Below are 26,441 nucleotides of genomic sequence, written 5' to 3'. Positions count from 1 at the left end.
ATGAAGGTACAGTTTATTAAAAAAAAATCAATTTTATATTTTAGTAAACATTAAATGTTTAATAAAAGAAGGAATAAACAAATGTGTTTATCAACGTTAGTGATAAAAAGTTTTATTCAAACTATACTCTTAACTCTTGGTCTTTGTTTCTATATTGATGTAGATACACTTTATCTGTAAACTATGATCTATATTGTTATTATTATGAATTGTAACCATTAATCAATAATGTTTGAGAATCTTATTCGTTAAATTTCAAAAAAAACCGCTAGACAATTATTGTTTTGAAGTGGTGCGGTATTTTTTCGGGATGGCTTTAGTGGTAGCCACACCCGATTTTTTTTTTTTTTGCTTGCTATAAACCTATTAAGGTGCAGGCGAATCATTTTGACAAAACGCCAAGTCATTCCTCACTAAAATCTGCCACTGATGTCCGGTGGTAAGCTAGCATTGATCACAACGATCTACACGAACCATTTGAAATCAAACAAGTGGTACTTGGGTTTCCGGCGAACAAGATAATTGCACAAACAGCGATTATTTGTTTTATTATTTTTTTAAAATAATATTTGTGCACAAAAGCCAAATAGAATAAACTCGCACGTTTTCTATATATCTATTATTGTACTTATAAATTGCCACGGCGGTGATGCAAAATCGAAGGAATACACGTGCCCTCATTTTTTTTTTTTTTCAGTAATCGTTGGAATTACAACTGACGATAATAATCATACGGACAATAACCCGTCCGCATCGGTGTATAAGAAATAAATATCATCAGAAGACGACGATGATGATGATGAGTGGCTGCGGCTACATAAGATTGGAAAGTGACCCGGCATTCGAAAATTGTCCGGTATTCCATTTTTCACAACACGTATAGGTTATATCAACTAGGTTTAATTTTTTACACACATTAACTGTAACAACAGGCAGACGTTTAAAGCTTTTAATGACGTTAAAATGCCACCAGCATACACGGTATGTGTTATTAAGTAGGTATACATATTTATCGATTCGAGACGGAATGAGTTAGCGTAAAACCGCTAAAGTAATCGCTTCACGAGATGATACGTTATTATATATTTTGGCAATCATCGATCATTTTAATATAATATTATGTATGTGTAATATACACGGGGGTGTACGATTTAGAGAAATCGTCAGAGATAATTTACTTAATGGTGCATTTTCTTCAACATAACCGTCGTTGACCGCCATCGTCAATCAACGTTAATGATTAATCGACAATATATCTTGGATTGTTCTCGTGTAAAATCCGTCTGGTTAAAATTGATCCCCACAGCGACCGTTACTTATACCAAAAATTAGAGGTCGTCAAAATGATTAGTACAAACGTGATTTCAACACACAACATTTTCTTCCAAAATTTACCTATATTTCGTCTTTAAAAAATGAGTCAGATTGTCAGAAATAAAATAGCAATAGAACAGAAATTGAGTGAAGTCTCCAACGGTTCCAAGAGCAATAAGGAGATTATTAATTATTTCATAATTAATGACATAATGTCACGTAGATATATTACAAAATAACGGTTATTACATGTAATGTTTTAATTAAAATGGTATCCAGTTGCGTCGACTGGCTTAATTACTGAAAAAGATGTTTTTTGTAGAAAAACAAAAAATGTGAGTATAAAACATGTGTAAAAAAAAAATATTGTGTATAATCGCTGTAGCTACGATATTATGATTTATATAATATCGCTGTGCGAACACAAATATAATTTAACAGTTATAAAACGGGTCCAAAAACAGATTTTACAGTAAACAAGTTGCTCGTTCGATGCATATACTTGACTGTTTAATCAAAATAAATTGGTTGCCCTAATGGCTATATAATATTCTACACTCGTAGTCATATCATATATATAATATATATATATATTTATATAGTTACTTGTGATCACTATAATAAAATTACACGACTGACACAACTGTAATATAGCTAAAATATTTACTACAATATTTTAGGTAGTAGTGTATTCAACATTAAATATTTATTCAACTACATATCAAATTGATTTTTCCCCCAAAAAATATGTACAATAAATGTACAGTCTTAGTTCCTAAGCAAGTTTTTGTACAAAGATAAGTGTACCAATAGTACGGACCAGTAGACGACTATTAAATACTTGTAGTAAATTATTTATATCAACAGCCAAGTAAAATTGTATGACTGTAGAAAAATAAATAAGTATGTTAAGTAGTATGATTATCGCGCAAGTTTAACATTTAGGGTAATTAGTAAACTTGACGGTACATTACTATAAAATATTCTAGTAATAACAACTAAGAAATGTAAATAATTAAAAAAAAAAGTGTTTACATTGACAATTTTTTTTTAATTACTTGTTAGAAAATCATTAGTTCTTATCGTAGTAAACGTTAATTTCTTTAATTATTGATTTACCGCGAAACCACATAGTATTATAATATTATGGGGAATTAAAATGTAGGCCAATTATATACAAAGAGCGAATACATACCGGATTGTGGTAACTAATTATCCTATAAAGGCGTAAATCTAGAAATTATTAATGGAAGGGGCCAATTTTAAAAAGCAAAAAAAAACAACTCAAGATATAAGCAAAACACCTTCCTCCTCCTCCTAAAATTTCCCTCGTTATTATAAACTTATGAAGTATATCATTTTTATTCAAGATGCACGATTTGTTTTATCATCAAATTTAGTTTAACTGCAATTTAAATATTTCGAAAGTTATAGGGATACATGAACTACAAAATAAATAAATTATTGTCGGCGTAATTTTATTATTTATTTATTTTTTTGGTTTCTAATTTCATAATGTATACATTTTTCGGTCAGAATATTTTTGAATAAATTACCGTTGTTACGTTTTCCAATTCATCCAAAGCAGTGAATCTTTTCAAAATTATACACAATATACGTTAACACGGTCGCGAATTAATATATTATCAACGCATGGTTAAACAATGAGTAAGTAATGTACTTTTTTTTTAAAGCACTATTTTAGTTTGCATGTTTTTTTAAATTTTTTAACGCGTTACTTTGTATAAATGTATAAATAATATAAACGAGATACTTTAAATAAATGTGCTTATATTCATTAAAATGTTGTTTTTTATACATATATAAACTATATTCCCGATGATATAAAGGTTAAAATTAAATTACTTTTTACAAAATAGAAAACTAGTAACAACCTAGTAGCATCATCACTAAAAATAATAAATATGTGTAGAGTAAGTAGGACTGTTAAAACAAATAGAGTTAAATATGAAAATGCAATTTTTGTACCAGGTTATTCGTTTAACATAAGATTAATTTTCTTGGAAAATAATTACAATTATGTAGTTTTTTTGAAAACATTTTTACTTATGCTATATTATACATTATTATAAAACTACCAAGTATGCATTTTTTTTTTAGTATATTCTAGAGCGCTATTAACTTTTGAGACTTATGGGAACATTTAAGTAACTTTTTAAAATAAGAATGATTTGCTAGAATTGTTAACTTATCGATAACCAGTTTTATTATTATTTTAAAGTTATTAGAATCAAACTTTTTAAATGTTTTTAAAAAGAAAAACTATAAAATTGTAATAGTTTTCCAAGAAAATTAATATCTTACATTAAATAGATCGCTCTGAATAGAAAAAAAAATCAAAAATGATTGTGTTTTATTTATTTGTATAATACAATAAATTAAAAGAAATTTATAAAATATAATAACTGTTAATTATCTAATTTAAAATTTGCATTTAAATTTACCTCACTCGATCTCCCCCCCCCCCCAATTTTTAAGATTTTTTCGCCGGATTATAGTTTATATTGCTTAACAAAAAAAAAAAAGACACCAATGCAATAAAGTGATTCGTATTTAGTTACAATTTATTATTGACGAAGAATGTTACAAAAAACAATGACAGTGATTTTAAACCCTAGTGAAACTATAGATAACGCCTAGCATTGATGTTACTAGTTAGTACATAATAATAAGAATTAATCTTTATGCAACTGATCATTTACTTTTCAGAGAAAATTTAGTAGGAGTGATTACATAGCGAAATTCATTGAAAATAGCGAAATTTTGACATGGAAAATAGCACATCAGGCTTTAGTAATAGAATGTGGGTTGTGGACGATATGAGGTGAAAATAATTCAGTATTATAAGTCATGAAACCAGTTTATTTTTTTGCCGCAAATATAAGTAAATTAACTCTCCATAATAATAAGTCGTATCAATTAACCTTAAAAATTATTTTAATTACACGAGATTTGCAAAATAAGTAAAATAAAAAAAAAATGTTTTCCCCTCGAATTTCTATTTCTATTTAATCCTTATTTTTAATTATAATACAATTATACTAACACAATTTTAATTAATTTCATTCACGCCTACGGTTTCGTTGATGAACCATTGCAGAAAATGGTTTTTCTTATCTCAATTCTATTAGAATATTTTGTTGTGGTCATGTTTACTTCCCGGTTTAATGAATCATTTCTTTCTCCGATTCACTAAACTAATCTTAAAATGCACAAACATATTAGTGTGTTTACTTCTAATCTATAGTTAAACATACTAAGAGGCTATTGATGTTAAGTTTAGACATCCAGTGTTGTAGACTTTTCTACTAGCATGCGAATTTTCTAGTGGCTAATAAGTAATAAACTAGTACAACTAAATAGTGTTTAGAAACCGTAAACACAATTTCAAAAACTATAAGTCTGGATTACAAGACACTATTTTAATCTACTAGTGTATAAGTATAGTACTACTTATTAGTACATATTTTTTATTAACTATGTCTTTTACTATAGCAATCCTAGAAAACTAGCCGACTGGTTAGAGATCCATATCATGTGGTATAAATAACGGCATTCAATATCAAACAACCAAAAGGTCTAATATTTTTCAATCTATTGTTGTCTATGAACAATCGCACGTCCCTTTAGAATTTCGGTCTATAACTCTAATGGGCTTTTTGATATTTTTCTTGTTGCCTCTATTGAATACATTACATTTGGTGTTGTAATTCAAATAACTATAATGTGTTTTTTTTTTTATATAGAAATTAGGCGAAACATTGTATTATTAGTCAGAATGATCTATTGACATGGTCATTTAGTTTAGAAAAATGATATGCATACTATATTGTTAATAACTCACTGTAGACGTAAGTATATGAAAGTATAATAATCCGATACATAATATCGTTTAACAAATTACAAACTCATTTCATCAGCCGCGAGCAACTCTATTCATATCAAAATATATATGGTATATTCTATTAACGTCTGTTGTCGGTTCAAAAGGATAAGATATGATAGAGGTAATATTGTTCTGAGAAGCGCATCATATATATATATATATATATATTTTATTATTGCTTTAAACAAAAACAACAGACCTGAGAGGCGTGAAGCTGTACTAACGAGTGCAATGAGTAGCCGTTTTGGGATAAGTCACGACTAGATGTACACAGTGTTAAACGTTTAGCTAGGTATAGTAATTATTGTTTATCTACGCTTTAGTAAGTTTTTTTTAGAAAACAAATGTAATCAAAATCTGTCTTGAAAAAAAGTCATCAGCCCCACCCAGCAATTTATAAACACTACTATTTTCTAATGTTTCTTAGGGTTTACGTAGAAAATAACATAAGACTTGTTTGAGGTTTTAAAAATAGTAATTAGAAAGTATTAGTTAAACGTTTGTGTTTCTTGCGAAAAACACGGTATGGATAAATATTTGATATTGTACTTAAAATATTGTGATAGCTCCGATTGAACGGGTGGTTTTAAATAAAAATTATTACAAGTAATGTTGTTGGCGAATAAAAAATTATCTATTATTGTTAGTCGATAAATACATTACTGGATAAATGATTTATCAGTTATTGTATTTTTTAAACGTTTGCCCATCTGGAAGACGGCTGTAGAGCCGGCCGTATCGTTTGGGTAAAACACAGTGTGTGTTTGACCCAGATCCTCAATATTAGGGAGACGACCATACCGGTTAGGTAAATCCGAAAAAATGTAATTCCATACGTTATTCAGTTATTGTGTTGTTTCCTGGCACGCGAATACAGTAGATTTAAATATGTTTAGAAGGGAAACCGAACACATTATCCGGGCCACAACACACGTTGGTTTGAGTGTGTTGGCAATGAAATGGAAACCGGTCCAACAGAAAAGTTTCCGTGTACTGTGCCACGGCCAAACGGCGGACAGACCATAGAGCGACGGGCACAGGAGAAAGGACTCGCGCAACAACCGCGGCTGGCAGTGCAGGCGAAGAGGCTCCCCCGTCGCGGTCAACTACGGCGGTAAGAAAGCCAGAGTATTTATTTTGTTTTTTAACACGCTAACTGCGCCGTTTAACAGACCTAGTAAAGATGTTTTTATTTACCTAATGTGCAGCTCTAATGCAATGTATGGTATACAAGTGCAATTATTTTGTAATTTGTTCACGACATAGTGCATCCGGTCACACTTTGATTCTGATATAAATATCACAAGTACAACGTTGGCCAGTGCGAGCTGTTTAATTATTGTTATCGTTCACCATGTCGCGGGGCCACCAAAGCGAAAAGTATCATCTTAGTTAAAAACGAATGAGATTCTATATTTTAAAATTACAATTTTTTTTAACCAATCTGATACCGAACGCAAGTCATGGGTACTTTTTTTCGACATTTCACCTAATCGTCACTAGAACACCAACAGTAAAAAATGTATGGAAGTTCCCGACGAGTTCCAATGACCGTCATGATGACTTAACGGGAACATCCGTGTTTTTTGTTCTGTTAAAGAAATGTCATTAACGTTTAGAGATCTGTGACCTGTGTGTTTTTTAACTGTATTTTATTAAACGCTTTTAACGGCTGGACCGCGAGCTCATCAGAAATCTCAAATCACTCTTTAAAGAAATTTAAAAAAACAAAAAAGTTGAAAAATTCACCCCTTTCCGTTAAAATCTAAATAACCCAGTAGAAAATTGTGATTTTCAACTCTTAATTAAGTCAGAGTTAACTCTACCGGTATGTAATTAAAAATGAAGAATATCATTAAATCTTTTAAAGTGTAAATATTAAAAAAATATATATATTTATAATACTATACACATTTAAAATATAAATATAAGTACAATAATTATTTTTATCGTTGTTTTTGGATATTTACGGAATACAAAAATAAACTAATGATAGATCGTGTAACCCACTAAACATTTTTGTAAATTTTCAGTCACTAGTTTCTACAAACCAAGTGTGCTTGTTTTTTAAAAATAATTACTAACTACATTGATTGAAAACTAAAAACCAACATGATTTAAAATTGTTTGAATATGCTTTGCATTAGGCACACTATAGTTTATACGTTGGGTCTAAGATATATTTTCCAGTTATCCATAAAGTACTTAACTTAACCTAAGTGCAGCGCGGAATAAGTACATAAAGCATTTCAGTATGTTAAGAAAACCATAACATTAACAAAACTTCAATAATTATTTGTGCTTATACTTAGATGTATAAAATGCCATTATTTTTAATGTAAAGATATAATTTTAAAAATGATTTACGTTTCTCACATCAATTATGATTTGAAGTGCTTTGCACTTTTTTAACGAAATAAATATATTAAAATTAAAATATAGATAAAAGTTTCTAAATTGAAATATTAAAAAAAATATATACTTTATATTATAAGTATTACATTATGTTTTTTTTTTACAATAACTAAAATTTTTAATAAAAATAATAGTTTGTATAATTTACTTGTATCTAATTATGAAAAAAAAGAACAAATAATCGAATAGCTCAATTACTATAAAGTTATAAGCCTAACAATAAATCATGTAAATGTTTTTATCATAGAAATAATATAATATTATGTATCGAAAACCTACACAACAAATGGTGTGAATATGAGTTTAATGGGCTGCCACCTGCCAATTTGGCTGCTGCTATCGATGTTCTATGAAGTATTGTAAGTCTGTGCATGATCTTCACGAGTAATGACTTCATTTTATTTATGATGTGCCAGACCACTACAGTGTTTTAAAAGTATTAATAATGCGCAACGACTTCATTCAAATGTTATTATTTTTATACATTTCTTTTTTTTTTTGTAAATAAGGAACAATGCGCATCGATTAACAAATATTTGTTTCCGGTCGGCCGAAACTGGTTTGTAGTCATTTTTAAGGAAACTACTGAAAAATAGCTGACATACAACTGATCATATTCCGACTAGATCATATATTTATATTTAACAGAAACGTTTTGAATTGGTTAACGCTGACTGCCGACTTACAAGATTTATTATTATTCCATAATTATTCGCTGTGTATATTCAAAACTATAGCAAAAACTAAGCGTATAAAGCGGTCACTTATACTCACCGGTTATGATGATAATTTTGAATGTTATTCGAAAGGATAGCATAAAATGCTTTCAAAATAGAACTATAATTTAGCTTCAAACGTTTAATGTTAGGTCGTATTTAATATTGCATCAACACAATTACAACCGTTTTCTGTAATGACCTTTCTACAGTCATTTGCAGCAAACTATGAACTGACGTTATTATTCGGGATAACCTAGCCAAACCATAATTCTAGTGCTTGTTATCTTAAAAAAGTGTAGAGCACTTAGATGAAGAGAAGACTGTTTGAATAGGTGGGTTTCTATTGTGATCATTGAAATTACCGTTAACTCCCAACAACATTAAAAGCGAACATGTTAACTAAAAAAAAAGTTCTTGCTATATTGTTCAAAGTAGATATAACTACCTATTGATATTGTGTTTTCCTTTTGACACTTGACACAGGTCTGTTTTGGTGACCTGCGTGGGCTAGTTTTTAATTATTACTCCATTGGAAACACATTAAGAATTCGACCAATATACCAAAAAGCTGTCTTGTCACGTTTCGAATTAACAAACCAATTTAATATTGTACCTAAAGGTGATTGATTACTAACCGCCCACGTTTTCTCCGCGCCTTTTCTCGTATATCGATTACGATAACCAAATAATGAGATTTAATGGATAGAATAATATACTAAAGTCAATACTAACTTTATTATTTTATTCGGGTCAAATCAATAAAATTTCAGCGACAGCTGCAAGTACGGCATATTTTGTCATCGCCATCATCTGAAAGATGATAAATTTATTTTTATTTAACCATTGTCAAATAATTTTTGTTGTATCATTTTAAACGGTTTTTTGTTGTTGCAGAGGAGAGTCTGACAGTTTGATTAATTCAAAGACAGAAAATTGTTCTTCCTTAAACGTTAAAATGGGCTCACGGGGTATATCAGATATAACCTTGTTTACGCGGCAATTTTATACACTTTTTAATCAAGATATATTTGGATAATGACCATTGTAAACAAGCTTTTTATTTTGACCTCTCATAATGCTTATCGAAAAATTCTGGCAAGTGGTTATATCAAATATCATCACGTAAGTTAACTATAGAAAAAACTAACATTGTGGGGACGGAACAAAATTGGCTCGGGTCGATTATAGGTATTGGTAGAACTAAACGAGATTTTCCATTTTCATAAAGTTAGCAGCACAACCTTAGCAGGCATTAATTAAACTTATCCAGCAAATTTGTTGGACATTGTTGAAGAAGAACAATACGTTGACCTTCCAACAAAACGCTTCAATACAAAGCTGTACATCGTAAAAATATTAATATTCAATTAATTACTATTTATTATTCAAATAAACAATAATAAAACAATTTCGAGGTCAGAATGCACAGGTAGATTATTTTGGAAAAGTGTAAGCTTCTAAGAAACTAGACAATTGGAATTTAAATTTTGAAACATGGTCAAAATGTAATAAGAATACAGCAAAATAAAATTGAGAAAAAATGAATTTTTAAAACCACTCCATCGACGAAAAAACTTTGGTCAATATTACCTTTTTGAACTGAAAATCAACAGTTGGACAATAGGTTAGATATACTTAAAAGAAAATTAAATTAAAAAAAATATTTATTTGGCTTCTATAAAGTGTATACCTTCACTTAATAATGGTTGTTTGTTGAACAAATCTAAATTTATAAATTTGTAGTCTAAAATTTATAAGTCGTTATCATTATTTTTTTTATTAATTTTGAATCTTTTTTCAAATTTTAATTTAAAGAAAAAAACTGACTATTTTTCATTCTTATACTTAGTGTAACAATAAAACGTACATACAAAATATTGACATAGTCGAGCGACCGGGCTGAATGATTTTTTATGAATTGACCCAACTTTAAGTGACTCTTCAACCCGTGGGACAATGGAATATTGTATTATATTTTTAGTGTTACAAATGATTGTATTGCTCTTTAGGAAAACGTTTTCAAACACATTCCGGCTTATATGTCAGAGTCATAAGGAAATGTCCTGTTTTATCCAATCCATTTAGTTGATATCGTTTTTACACGCCTTGGAGGTAACTCGTACACCGACGTCAGTTAATTATTTCTCTTCATCATAACTAGATCTGACCTAGCTTTGCGATGAGCATATTCGACGACGATGATGACGACGGACGACTAAAGCGGCTAAGCAATAACCAAAAGCCGGTTTTCAACAGTTGTGCGAACGGTGAATTGAATGCCCGGTCAGTTTCTATCAATTCGCTCGTAAAACGGCCATCACGCGGCACCGCAAGTTAATGATAATATTTAACGTGTTAAATATTATATTTAATATACTAAACAATTTAACGACGCTGACGAAAAAGCACATAAAACGAAAATACAGTTATTTACTGGACATTCACCAATATTGGTACTTAAAAAATTGACCTTCTGTCTTTTTTTCTCCAAATTATCTCATGCGAAATGGCCAGCCAAATTGTCTCTCTCTGCTCTGTAATAATTATTATTTCTTCATTCATTCAACATAATGCATATCTTAATAACATCCACCTTCTTCTCTTTATGTCTCTGTATTAATCTAAAAGAAAATTCCTTTTTCAACAGCATTTGGTTATTTATTTATTTATTTTGGTAATGATTTCGTAGACTAATTATGTTTGTCAAGAAGCCTTCACTACTTTGTGCGTTATTTATATTAGTTGTTTTACATTCATGATACCTACATAGTGGTTTGTTGTTTTTTTAGACTGGTTAACAAGTAACGACTGGTGTATAATATGATATTTAGAACATACAGTTATTTATGATGCAATATTATGCGAATTTCACATACTTTTATCGGGAACTACAATCACTAAAACCTATGAAACATCTTAGGGAATATTTTAACATTGAAAACGTTATATTCATATTAGTATATAGGTTCATAGTGTAACGGTCACATTTGGCCGCCCGTTACCACTCGCATCCGAAAGAGCTTTAGTAGCATTTAATCCCGATTGACTCGCAAGTTATATATTTTTTCAAATTACTAGTTAGTTCAAAAAAAGATTTAAACAAACTTAGTGCGCTTAATGGGTATTTATAATACCGTATAAATTATGATAGAGGAAATTAGGCGTTGTTCTCATAGAACATATCTTACCGTCTCCAAAAGAAACGGTGAGTACATTTTTGAAACGTAACTTTATCTCAGCTTTAATAATGTGTACATAAAACACTTTCCTTAATTTATTGTCGTTAAATACATTTTCCTATAACTCATACAGACCAAAGACGAAAAAGCCGATTTCACTTGACTTGCCTGCCGAACTACATGGCATGGTCAATTTCCATTGACACTTTTAACGCCGGCAAACCTGAAAACATCATCAAAGCGTTTGATGGATTTACTTGATTCTGCTGCACAGCCGGTGGTCGTTATGGTAAAAAATTGTAAATCGTTTGTCCGTCGTTAACGCCCATTAATTGTAATATTATTATTATTTCGTTGGAAAAAAAAAATGTATTTACACCGTCAGCGATCCGTTCCGCGTGTCTAATTGATTACTCTAAATCGGATTTGTTATTTTTTATGTTTGCTCAATCATTTTGTTTTTTATACTGCACGCAAATAATTGAAGTCGACATGTTGATAATCGTCGGCGATTCCTCACGGTTCTTCTTTTTATTTTTATTTATACCTCTTTTGCTGTATTATTATCTCACAAAAACACAATAATGCGTACGTGTTATATTTTTATTTGACGCGACACAAGTCGGTTTTGTTTCTTTTCTTTTATTTCACACAACTTATATTTGGATTGATGGAATGTTACGTTTTTAATCGATTTAAAGAGGACAACAACGTGCAGGCATTTTATAGGCAAACTATCGTACTCCGTCTTGTCCACAGAGACACGTTTAGTAGTAGCTTCTGCGCCTTAAGTTCAACGTTAGTTATTCCGTATTGTATATAAATATAATACAAAATATGCGTTTTCGAAAAAAATTGATTATTGTTTCTTTCTTATGAAAACCTCTAACTTATCCTAATATAAATATTTAATTAGCTCAATGTAAAAATTCGATGAGTAATAACAAGGTTTTAACAACGACCATTTAAGATATTGTGATAAATAATGAAAATATTACTATCAAATATAAAAATATATACTTTTTTCTTAGATCACATAATGTAAAAAAAAAAAAAGTTTGATAGGATATTTAACCGTTATATTGCTACCCTTTGAGCACAGAGAAATTGGGGAGAGTATGGGAAGTAACCGTTATCTGTTCAACTTCCTGAGCTATTAGGGATCGAATATACCGACATATTATTTTGTCGACAACGCAAAAACTTGTTTAAAAAATTGCTCTTCGTCTCTGAGTTTTTGATTTAGGACAATCTTGAGTTTACCAATATATTATAGTACTAAAAATATACTATAACTATATTAATATACTATATAAAATAATATTTAAACAACCTTACATAAAATATAAAAAAAACTATAAACGATAATAATTATACAATTATTAGATAGGTAATGGACAATGGTATTTACAACGTTTGAACTTAAAGCTAGCATAAATTATAAAAAAATTGATTTATTCGAATCGATTCCAAAATTATAGTTCTTATTTTAGGTAAGTATTTAATACATTATCAAATTTAACTCTAAATGTCATTAGCGTACGCAAGCGTTATATTTTATAATTTTAATGTTATTTAATTTATGTCAAAAACATTTTATACTGTCAAAAAAAAACAAAAGGTTCTATGTATGGAAAACAGTTGAATGCAATTAATCAAAAATCTTTTGTTTAAAAAAAAAAAATGTAGACAATATTAATAATATTGATAAATTTTGTAATAATAAAAAAGCATATTAATAATAATAACTTGATATTTTAATTACATTTGTGACGGTTTTAATTTATAAAATATATAATATACAATTTCACTTGATTAACATTTGATTTTTTTGAACATATTTTTTTCAAACAAAACACACGTTCTCGTTCATTACTTGCACATTACCACTAAAACACTACCGCTTGGACAGTTAACGTTAATCTACACGCTTATTATAATTCGGGTGGTTAGTATTAGTATTTGCAGTTTAAACAAGATTGTAAAGTTCATAAAAACGTTATAAAAATTGTTTCGACCAGGTCGACGTTGGAACTGTGTGAAGAACACGATTATAGATTTTGGGTCGATGCGACGTCAGAGTTTCCACGTATCAGACTGCGCCGTGATAGACGTGCGGCGATTGTTCGTAGGAAGGGTACAGTGGTTGGGACTGCTGTTGGTAGGCGGAAGTCATGGGCGACTGCGAAGGTCCGACCGGCACTTTGGACTGACCGGAATAGGCCAGAAGGTGCGCGTTCCGGTCGTCTTTGTCGGCCGACCACTCGGCTTGCACCAGCGAACCGCCTAGGCCGCCGCCGCCGCCGCCTCCTCCTCCTTTCATTTTCTTGAGCATTACCATTTTCGAAATGGTCAGCGCCATCACGGACAGCATTAGTGCCTTCAACGCTTTCGCGCCGATCATGACCATGGCCAGTGGCCCCATCAGCGACAATTTCGCGCACATGATCACGCCCAGCATGGACATCATTTTCTTCAGTTGTTTCAGTTTGGATTTTTTGCCGCGTCCTGAAAAAAAAAAACAATAATAATAATATTCAATTGAAAAATCATTGTGGATCAACGGCCGACGTACTCGCGAAAAAGTAGTTATTCCTATACGAACAATTATTGTTATACGCGAGTATTATACCGGAGCGCCGCGCCGCTATGTACTACAACACGCGCCTCGCACACAATGGAATCCCAGTAGGCAATTTTAATGGACTCGCACCGATTAGTGACGTTAAATTACCCAGACCGGAGGTGTTTTCTTCAAAACGACAAATAATTATTGACTACTGATCCGCGACCGCCTGTGTTTGCTTAACCCGTTGACCTCAAACGATACCTTTTTCTCGGCGTTTCCTTCCCCGTTAAATCGCGCATCCGGCAATTGCCGCAGTATTCGTTTGTATTATTTTTTTTTTTTTCTCTAATGTTTATTGAGACTATTGCCATTGTGCCACACTGTCGCTTTCACGTTAATTCCGTCGAATTCCGTCGTGTGTCCCTTGCGGTCGAACGACAAAAAAAAAAACAACCCAACCGTCTCTAGCCGATTAACCTCCACCAAACTGTTGAAATATATTGTTGTTCTTTTTTTTTCTAGTTAATTTTTCTTCGTTTACCACCGATCTGTATAATTATTACCGTTCGGACGTACATTGTGATTGTCTGGCGACAAGGCGTTATTTTAGTAGGCCGGACGAATCGTTGTCTTTTCGGGTCATTTTCCCCGACAGTCTGGTCGCGTGAACAAACATCGAAAGTACCTCAACGCCCAGTAATCGCGTAGTCCGATAAATAATATTTTTTTTGCTTTTATAACGAAACAACATTTATATCATGGTTTGAATATTATAAGAAGCGTACCTACGACAAAATACTGAATTTCCTAGAAAAATATCAATCGATTTCACTCGGAGCACGCTTACTTTTTAAGGAGTCAAGTCTCCATATCCGCTGTTTATTAAGAAGTTAGATACAGGCAATTTTTTTTGCAAAATCTTAATTTAAAAGAAAAACTGTGATTATTAGTTCAGTAATTAGCACTCTTTTTTGGTAATTAATTTGTTTCAGACTATCACAGCAACCCTGAAAGATATTTAAAAATTTGTTTTCATCGTAATAATGTTTACGCAGGCTGAGTACAACTGGCATCATTTTGGTTTTAGAGTAAAAGCGCCTACCGTAAAATTAAAAGAGCACACTATGCTGGAGAGCACCGCGATGCGTTTTTCTAGTATTCCAAAAATATAACGCTCAATACATGGTTTAGAAATAACGACTATTTCAATAATTTTAAATGATTGAACTTTAAAAAAAAACAGTTTTTTTTTTTAACGCATCGAGGTGCCCTCCGAAATATTGTCCTCTTTTAGTTTTATAATAGGTGTTTTTGCTTGAAAACCAAATTTAAGCGAGTTCTAGCTGTTCTACACAGTCTGCATAAAAATGTTTTTTCCACTAAAATTAACCGGTGCGATGCCTTCTTAAGCAATTTTCTGATACAACTCGAATCTTGACATACAGCTACAATTAAAGATTGAGAATTTATCTTTTAATTCTGAATTGAGCAATTTTCGATTAAGTTATTTGAATCAAATGCGTTTCATAATAAATAAATCAACATCGGTAAAACTCACAAACGCTGCAATCAATATTTTGGTATATTAATATATATACCAAAATATATAATAATTCATACATAATTAATATAAATTAATGGAAGCACTCAGTTCTTGAAAAATGTCATTCAATCAATAGCCATAAACGTCATTTGCCGAACTCTAAGCACTGTTGTTTTTTAATAGGGATCAGGAGAAAGTTTCTCGCAAAATTTACATTTTACTATTTAACTACAAAAAAAAAATGTTTTCTTGGAAGAAATTTGTTGTGACTCAAACAATCCATTTTACAAATTTTACTCATCGAAACAAATAGATTTGATCGGACATTTTTATTAGTTTCGGAGAAAATAATTAGGTCAAACAAATTGTCTCGGATTTTTTTTTAATGTGTTAAACGATTGTCCAATTTGGAAAAATATATTTTTCATTAGAAAAAACATGTTTTCTGCAAGAGTTAGGGAATTCATGTGAAAAACAGTCCCCCCTCATTGGTTCTGTATTAAAAAAAAAAAAAAAAAAGATGTGAATTTTGATCGGAACTTTATTCGGAGTGTCTCTCTTGTTTTTTTAGCATATTCAGGTGTCCCAGCTACACTCTTGGCCAGTCTTATTTTTCTCACAATATGACATATTTCCAACTCAGAGGGGGCCATCATTGTTGTATACAAATTTCGGAATATTTTCAAGTTTTCCCTTCATGTCGATTTCAATTATATATTTTGTTTGTCAGCGTCATGCGTCAATTACTTTAAGTTAAGAACAACCAAACCTAGCAGTTATCCCGTTATATCTTATATTTGTGTGTGCATACAACGGCTAAGGAGTAACTCTTCGTCTGTATAGTTTGTCTATCTTTATAATATGTCTTATATTGAATAACGCCAGTCATTCTAACGAGGAAGCACGTCGGCTGTTAGTTAATGCGCAATAATGTTTTTTTCTGATTTCATTTAACCTTCAAGCTCAAAGCGTCTCGTGAATCCTAAAACTTAAACAAACAATTTGCATATTGTGATTTTCGTGCAATTTCAATTGTTGTGAGAGACCACTGACGGTCGTTGATTGATTGGCGTTTTAATATTGAAAATTAGTATCCAAAGTAAACACTGGAAAATAAATAAACGACTAAGGCAGGTAATGTAAATGAAAAGTATGAAAAAAAAAGAAGAAAACAACTTACGATTTCCATGATAGAATCAAAATATACTCATCTCTTTTATAATAATTGACCGAATGAGATATTATCCGTTTCTTTTTACCATCCATGCAAATGTATGAATGGTTTAAGTGTTAACATGATTTTACGGTACATATGATTTTCGCTGAAACCCATCAGTATGTTATTGGATAGAAACACGTTGTTTAATACCTGACCGAGTGCGATACCTCGGTTGCATCTATATTTTTAGACTGAATATTTAAAAAACCGAATAGTGTATTGGAGGATGCATGCATATTGACTGGTTATAGTTTGAAAAAAAAAAAACAATTGTAAATTATCCAAAGTCATGTGATAACCACGCTCATAGTTTATGCTTCGCTGTATTGGTTTTGTAAATATTTTAATTCAATTAACCCAACTATATCCTTTATCCATACACAGATAAAATAGTAATAAGAATGACGATAAAAAAAATTACTTTTACGGTCTATTAAAATAATTTTTGCGCTGGCCGATTAGGTATGATCTCTAATCGATTTTCATTCAATAAAACCATGGATTTTTCCCTCTAAATGACGTTTGAAATTGTTGTATATTAGTATTAGGTATTTTGGACAGATTTATCGCTATTGTAATCCGAAAACGTTGCGGTCCAAATTAATGTATTACCTAGTGTCACAGTTTATCGTCGGTACAATGGAAGCTTGTCGTTTGTGTTTTCGGTTTTTAACATAGATTTATTATTGTCATAGAAAAAAAAAAAAACAGACACCTTATGGCTACTATACATTGTATATACAAGTCAAAATTAGAAAGTGGAAACTCGTGATCAGCTCGGACCGACAAATCCGAGCTGACTGACCAGTATCCGAGAGTTCATTATCATAAGTTCAATACTTTCAACCTGAAGCTTATTAAGAAATTGAAATGATGAGTAAAGTGACAAATTATATTTTCCACATTTACTCCCCGACAATATGCATTAGTTTTCTTTATGTCTTTTAAAAAAACGTACAGAAAATACAAATATAAATTGGTCTCACTAATAAATACTGTGTAAAAAACACACCCTTTTAGTTTTCAAATTTCAATGCTTCAAATAATCCCTTCTGTCCCAAAATTGTAATTCCCTGTAATGCTGTTTAACTCCGTCATCAATGCCATTCAGACAATAAATTTACAAGCGTTATAAATTATTGTGTATACATGGAAAACACATGCATAGACAAACATAATATATAAATACTAAATAGATATAAAAAGCACCTAGTTAATTTGTTAAATAGAACAAATAACAGTAATTATCGTTCAAACATCGTAGAGTCATAGTTAGTTAGACTTTTAAATGTGTGAATTTTTCCTTTTTAAGCATAACATAATGTTATAGTTTGTATAAACTGATATAGGTAAAAAAAAACTATACTGCTATTTTATCTATCTCAATGATTTTATATAACCTTAGAATTATTTTATGTTAGATTGGCACAAACTTAGTATTTTTGCAAACTAATATCTTAACATAAATGATTTTGGTTGTTCGCATTTAAATATTTAATCGAGACATTTTTATTTCTACGCTAAATTATTTTCATTTTGCAAATCAGTAAAACTTTTAATATTTTTAATATACGAAGAAGATGTTTGATTGAATTATAATATAATAACGATTGTAAGGAATTCGTTTTGCACACATGATATAGCTAGCAATCATGTACACCGTTTGAGAGTTTGTATCGAAGTCACTACTTTTGGATTTTTCTATTTGTATGTCATCTCACAATAATTAGTTGCCCACTTTCCCTAACTAAAAAAACGATGTTCAAATTATTTAATTACTATTTTTTTTCATAACTGAAGGTAAAATATGTTTTCCCGATGTCTTGAATATATTTGTTGTTGTATACGATGTACCTTTATAGATATTTTATTTATTATATCATCGATTTTAAAATTCACCTACAGATAAGTCGTACTAGATACAAAAACGGGGGCTGATGTTGGGATGTGGGATTCCGCCGTCAACAGTGGTGCCCTCGTCGTAGTTAACCACCCGTCGACAAACTCGCTTATCTGTATAATATTTTATAAATCAATAATTATAACATTCATGACGAAATTACCTTGCTGGTCGAGTTCCAGATCGATGTCGCCGTCCAGTATCCACGGTAACGATATCCTCAACGTGTGCGTGTCAAAGTATTCGTCGATGGCCGGTCCCAGAGAGTTGCTGACCCGTTGCTGGTATGGCGTTTTGGTGCGATCCTCGAAGCTGCCGTTCTTCTTGACAATGGTCACCAAGTCGCCGACCACGTTAAGCTTATCCCTCTTTTCCAGCCAGTTGACATACACCAACAGCTTGTCGTCCAGACATACCACGGCCAGGTCGATAACGCACTCGTCCTCGTCCGACGTTCCGACGGTCGTGGTCACCTTACCGGTCAGGGTCACGACGACCAAGACTAACGTCCACAGGGTCACTGACAACGCATAAGTCGGCGGGTACGACATGGATACTGGCAAAACGGACTCGGCAGACGTTTTACAACGGCGGGTGTTTTCAAAATGTGCTCGAGTAAGTGTGCAAAAGCAAGTCGGTACACGAACGATGGAGGACGATGGCGCGGAGTGTGGCCCCAAAGTGAATGATCCGAATGCGGCTGTTAAGACTTGTCTGTGGGGCGTGAGGGAAATCTAGCCGGAGATAAATTCGCTGTTTTACGGTCACTTTTTACAAGAGGGGCAACCGGCGGTGGAAAAAAAAAACCGACACCATCACTAGAACGAATTTCACAATGGGCTATATGGGACTATGGTATGAACAAGAGGAAGAAGCAGAGGAAATAGGCATGGACAAAAAAAAAAAAATCGATGTAAATATATAAGTTAAATGGTCATTTGCTTAACTAGTTCACACCGGCACGTACGGGCCACGATGCTGGTGGTAGTGGTGGTGGTAGTTGACCGACCAGCAGTTTTTGTGCGTATGGTTTTCACGATAATTACAAGCCAAAAATCTATGGGCCAAACGTGCTAAGTCACTTTGAGTTTTTTCCTTCGTCCACGGTAAGGTATAACCCGTCGAGAAAAGTCGAAAGTGGTCTACGGCGGCCAGCTGAACGGTCGACAAAGAAAATCGTATAAGACATTTAATTTTATGTTTGTTGCACGGTTCATCTGTAAGCAGGGGTGAACAAATCACTCAAAGAACGTATTAAATTAAAAACACTTATCATACGAATTTGTAGTGCCTATTTAATTAAAAATTACAAACATCCAGTGTAGTGAGTTACATTATACAAATTCCGAACTTAATTGAATTACAAGTAATTACAAACCAAAAATGAGAATCCAAAATATGAATGTATTGTTGTTTTTGTTCCAAAATTGTTTTGTACATTGATATTTAATAATACAATTCTATAATTTTATAGATACCAGCTCTCCCTCTTCTTCACATTAAAAACCTATGATGTCAAATTTAAAAGTCTAATTTTATACCAATTAGAAATTATTAAAATTATTCAAAGTTATTCGAATACTGCCACCCCTACTTGTAGGTGTTATACTCAATCGATTGAGGACTTGAGATCTTCAAGCAGTGTATTATACACCGCAATCAACCTTGAACTCATTATGATGTATTCTATTCGTTTATATCATAACATGTCACCAATGTAACAATTATAAAAACTTTTAAGAGAACGCTATCCACTAGTAAAGTATAGGCAAGTTTTGCAAAATATTAATTTATAACTTAAATATATAGTGTACAACAATTTTTAATACAGTAATGAGGATTTTTATTAGTTGTTATTTGTTGTCAGACTATCAAAATCTATTTTTTGAAAACAGTTACAGTTCTTTTTATCAAACAGAGTTGCGTGAATCAAAACTCAAGTCTTGAGATTGTTGTAAAATCACTACATTTTCACAATAAATAGAGGACAACTTTATCTGCTTTAAAATTGTTGATAACTTAACCCACTTATTTTGAGTAGCGTCCTCTAAGTTTAACAGCGTAGGACAAAGGTGCCATAAGTTAATTATTTTGTAAAATCGTGTTGTGCATATCCATTTACAGATACCTAATGACCTGCTATACTCGAATATTGTGCACAAATGTTGGAAGGCAAAAGTTCATAGTTTTGATGGCATAGATGTTTATTTAACGTACGAAATGAAATTGCGTTGTGAATTTTCAAATACCTTAACGGTGATATTGTGAAAAAAATGTGCTTTATATATAATAAATGTAATGGTGTCGTCTAGCTATTGATTTGTGACAAAGACAAGTGTAAAATAATAAATATTTTATTGTGTTATTATTTTGGTATAGTACAGATTATGCGTTGGACACGTGAGAAACGCTATATTAACATTTCGATAATTCCATGACTCCTATATTATAATAATTATAGTTATTAAATAACATGACACTAATAAGCTACGAAATGTATAAAAAATACATTTAACTGATACTTTTTATTTAACTTAGTATAAATACTATTTCAAACACTTACAATTGTAATGACAGAGCTAGTCTTACAAGTATTTTAGGTATTCGATTGTTATAACGTATTTCAGTTTCGACCACTGAGGTTTAAAAAAAAAGATTACCTGTAATCTATTGTTTAAAGCTATCACCGATAAACATTTAACACTCGCGAGTGCGTTTAATAAGAATTTATTTCGAAACCTATTAAAAAAATGGATTTTTTGTGACGAAGGAACGATTTCTCTTGACGTAATAGCTTTGTTTTCAAATATTCCAATAGTCATATCAATTAAGTTTTTAAATTATTGCTTAAATTATTTTTAAATAAGAAAAAGTAATAATAACGAATTATAAATTTTATCAAAGTATGTTATAAGTTAAAATTTGTTATTAATTTCATGATCAGTATTTTTAACAAACCACAGGTACAGCTACCATTATTATTTTTCTTGGTAGGAGTTGTAAATTTATTTAAAAAATACACAATTTGATTTCGGTATGCATATGATATTTTAGATTTAATAGACAATACAAATACCCATATATTCAATTCGATGCTGACAATACAAAATAACGGCAGCATTGAATAAATAACAATATGGTTTTTAGATTAGAGAATACTTCTACGTTAAAGAATAACTTTGATAGAAAACTTAATCTAATTACCTTAATGACTAATTTGAATAGTTATAACATGGATCATAATACCGTAAATGGTAGAATATAATATGTATACGATTGTGGGCAAAGTAATTTTACTGGTCTTGCGGTCTGCCGCAACTAAATATAGACACTTAGTTTTTAGCTAACAATTTGAGTAGTTCGCTTCCTTGGACTGTTTACGGTTTTCTACTATAACATTTTGTATTATATCATAATTTTGTTTTCCTGACACCCACAGCTGTCACCCCCAAGCGTTGAACGTTTGCCGACCAACCCAGCAGAAGTCAGAACACAACCCTGTAAATCGACATGTCCTCAACTAGGGATTGGACGACCGGCAGCGATGACAAGCAAACATGTGCAATGATGGCCATTAACATAGGGTACAAATAGCGTACAAATATAAAGTGTTTCGATAATTATAAGAAATCGCCACCTATAAACACCAAATCACGAGTTTGTGCGATTCCAAACAAGATAAAATGAAGACAAACAACATCTGCGTCCCGGAGGAAGCTACTAAGTACATTAAGGATGAGCTAAATTGGAGAAAGCGAGGTCTGTATCGCCGAATGTTATTATTATTATTTTTTTTTTTTGTATGTTCGAAATAAATTTTTCAGGTACAGGTACACATTAGTATAAATTAATTATTCATTAATTTAACACTCTTCTTATAGCTTTTGTTTAGATATTTTGGTATGTATTTTCTATTGCATTACAGACGATGATGTCGACAATTTTTGCTGTTTTTACAATTTTCGATTTACCCGGATAACGATGCACATAGCTGATATACCTGACAAACTCAAATTATGCTTTTTTAAAACAAATTTAAAAACAATTGTTTTACTTCAATAATAGTTTTTATTAGTTATTTTCAAATAAAAATCAATAATTCAAAAAATGTACATGAAAAGATAGGTGGGTTGTATCATAGCCAAGTCGTCTATGAATCGGTAGAATTATGTATCATTTAAAAAAAAAAGTTGTTTTACACTAAATCTATGTATAAATTATACAAAATATTTATAACCTATGTACTTTTACAATAAAACTCAAATTTAGAACTACGCCATTAAGTTCGTGACATTAAAATTCTCTCTAAGGGAAATAAATTCTTTGAATATTTAACTATCTTGTGGTATAATTTTATTAGTGTTGCAAATTATAATCATTGGTTTACTCTCCGATTTCGTTATCATAGTTTTTTAAGTAATTTTATTGACATATAATATATTAACTGTTAACGCCAAAAATGTATACATTTTTAGCGTTATTAAGTTTATTATAAAAATAATAAAGCCACGAGCGTCTTTAATTTTAATGTCATTGGTTATTTAGAGAAGTACTTGTCTTTGCCGATTTTAACTGTTTTTATTTTATGATTGTCTTTCTACAGAACTTCCACGATTGGTCCAATAACTTTTTTAGTTTATCTATATTTGTGTTTTTATTTTAGAGGAGGGGAGATTTGCCATTGATACCATTTACATGATTTCAGCAACAACAAATCAAGATATTTTGATTTACAGTCTTGTTGTTAAAATAATCCTTGATTATTTAAATCAAAACGTATACGTCGAGGTAACCCCCCAGGCCTATGATGTACACGCACAAATTAATCTTTATAAAAGCCTACAGTGACACTAATTATATATCATGTAGATGCCACAGCTGTACAATTGTTAACTTTATAAAAACTATTATTTATATTTGCTCAAGTCGTATTACTACTTATTGTCATGTACGATTTATGTAATTCCAGATGTTCGACTAACAAGTGTTATTACCGTTGGGGAAGATATCCAAGTTCATTTACATGGATGTAGTTCTACTAGAATGTTATTTTCCAATATCCTCCCAAAAAAAAACACTTAACGTCTTCATAAACATAATCAAGGTCCCTAGAGTTTACCGACCTTATATGAATCCAGTTTTGAATCATCCCAAGATTCGGAAAACGGTTTTTAATTTTATACAAAAAAAAACACCCCAATATATTTTTTGTTATTTAAAAAATTCCGAAACACAACTAATTTTTACTTTGCTTCTGATTTTCTTGACTTAATCGTTTTCTGACCGTTCAAATTGTAATAAAAATATATAACGATGTACTCTCGCACGATACTTGTCAGACGAGATGGCAGCCAAGTGTAACAAGTAAAACATACAAAGAAGGTTTTGCACTATTCCAATTATTCAATTTTCTATTTTAACAAACCAGACATGTACATGTCATGCATTTTTCTCTTTCCACAATGGCCATCATGACGTGAACATACCGACCTGGGTATTCTGTATCTTCAATTTTCCCACAAGCATCTCTCGTCTGAGCTATAACGCCTTGCATGACTGTGATAAATAAACGCTCAGGTCCTCGCACACACAATAGTAATATTTGTTTCTGTATTTTTAATGAACGGCTAGAAATTGTTCGACAATCTTAAAAATAATGTTGACATCACAGAGACAAAATAAACACATTAAGTGGATAAAATAATATTTAAAACTAGATTTTAACAGAAGTTATTAAATTAGGCAAATATCGTTCATAATATTATCTAGGGTCACTACTCGTCAGAACGTTTCTCGGTTCAATCTTAGATAATACGAAATCGTTCTTCAAGCATATTAATATCATAACATAACAATTAACGATTTTGCTATAATCCATGATTCGATACTCCCTGCAAGTGCAACAGTGCTCGGTAAATTTTGTTCGCATTAACTTGAGTTGTTGTTTATCCTTCAATTAACAAAACTAATATATCTATTATAATAATTATCTGTATGTTTCAATCTTTAATATTGCCTAAAGTTAATTTGAATAAAAACGAACAGCGACATTATTTTTTACAAAAAAAAAAAAAAAGTAGTTTTGTTATTTTTTATTCGTTTTGATATAATTGATTTTTTTTTTGTTAATACTTTGGTAAACATAATATAATTTATGTATTGACTGTACCAACCAAATGCGTTTCGAACGCTTCACATTGAATAACAAATAAATATCGAATTTCAACAGATAAAAAACTAAACTCCATTTATAATACGTTTATATTATATTATTGAAAAACATATTGGCATTAACAATTATCAGCGCCGAAGGCCACAGTTTAAAAAATTATGACCAATTTGATTTTCACAATGACGTCATTAGGTTTGCTCAATTGGTATCATACTATTATAATAGTGTCGCCATTTTTTTAATAAGTAGTATGAAGTCATTCTTTACTATACATTCAATTAGAAGTATGTAAATTACAAAATGATAATCACATAATAATTTATGTGTCTTTCTACTATAATTTATACTTCCTTAACAGTATATTTGTATACCTAGCCGTAGAAACATAAAAAAAATCACAAAGCTGTTTATCATCAGGTAATAGTGACAAAATAAATAGGCAATAAATATTTTAAATATCCCTTCTTTATTTTATCACCACTAAAATGTATAAATCATAGTGGCACGAGACGCAGAAAACATAATCAAAAATGTACAAAATAATATGTCTACATAATTTTATCAACGATACCTATACTATATACCTAATAATCTAATAAAAGTTGTTTTGCATTTTATATACTCGTATGTTTATTGTATACACATAACGTATTTAAAGTTACATTAAACCAAAAATAATTTGTAAAACAAATATAATATGGCTAATAAAAAAAAATATTGTTAATTCATAAATTTCACGTTGAAGCTAAGAAATGGGCATTGTGCATCTTAAAAAATTTACGATTTCAGTTTTACTTTTAAATGATGCTAACCAAAAGGAAAAACAAATTCTTGATCAAACAGTGGTTGTCAATGGAACGACATTTATTTCACAATATTTTTAAAAAAGCGTGGAAAATAAATTAATTTCACCTCACAAAAAAACATTGAAAATGTTAGTATTTATTCGCACTTCTGTAACATAATATTTAATATTACTTATACTCTTAAGGTTCTCATATTACTTAATTATTTTTAATATTATAGCTAAATTGATCAATATTGTAATTAATAAAAAACAAATGTATTTATTAAGTATGCCTTTACACAAATAAAAAAAAAAAACTAAGTTGACTCTAATTTAACATGACAACAAAACATTGGTAAAATTAACAACATTTCATTTCTAAATTAATAAATATATTTTTGGTCGATCAACCGCCATTTGCGGGTTTTGTTTACAGGTTCTTACGAAATTCTTAAAAATTCAAAAAGTCTTAGTAATTATTTCCTAGTTATGTGAGACATTTAAAGCTGCTGTAGTAATTTATTTTTTGTATTTTGTTTTGTTCTCAGGGTCTCCTTTAAGTAATTGCAACAAGAAAATTTGATTCACTAACATAAAACATTTTATGCATCAGAAGAAATTTGTTCTGGAACAATAAACATCCAGTATGAGAAAATTAAAAAAAAAGACGCGTTGAACATACACGGTTGATTATACTCTATATAAGCTCATGCATTG

General features: G+C 30.8%; 1 protein-coding gene and 1 long non-coding RNA gene across 3 annotated transcripts; one reads left to right on the top strand and one right to left on the bottom strand.

The window, feature by feature from the left end:
- The first annotated feature begins 2,871 nt into the window (after positions 1 to 2,871).
- LOC126839175 (uncharacterized) lies at positions 2,872 to 26,441 on the top strand. Of its 2 annotated transcripts, none has more exons than XR_007685799.1 (4): positions 2,872 to 2,982; positions 6,118 to 6,335; positions 22,205 to 22,524; positions 26,273 to 26,441. It is a non-coding gene; the product is annotated as an uncharacterized LOC126839175 (long non-coding RNA). The 2 variants fall into 2 exon arrangements; XR_007685800.1 differs by lacking the exon at positions 26,273 to 26,441 and adding an exon at positions 22,691 to 22,784.
- Positions 13,312 to 19,461, bottom strand: LOC126839172 (uncharacterized). Its single transcript, XM_050574288.1, has 2 exons — positions 18,929 to 19,461; positions 13,312 to 14,042 (listed from the first exon to the last, which is right to left on the bottom strand). The coding sequence occupies exons 1-2, from the start codon at positions 19,314 to 19,316 to the stop codon at positions 13,627 to 13,629; spliced, it is 804 nt and encodes a 267-aa protein (XP_050430245.1). The 5' UTR covers positions 19,317 to 19,461; the 3' UTR covers positions 13,312 to 13,626.

Source organism: Adelges cooleyi, unplaced genomic scaffold (genome assembly GCF_023614345.1).
Source record: "Adelges cooleyi isolate 19-005CV unplaced genomic scaffold, UGA_ACOO_1.1 ACOO_flye_CR_arks_rails_tigmint_CR_PRNA_30, whole genome shotgun sequence".
Taxonomy (NCBI): domain Eukaryota; kingdom Metazoa; phylum Arthropoda; class Insecta; order Hemiptera; family Adelgidae; genus Adelges; species Adelges cooleyi.
Note: the sequence above shows the minus strand (reverse complement) of the source record. Positions and strands in the feature narration are given on the sequence as shown.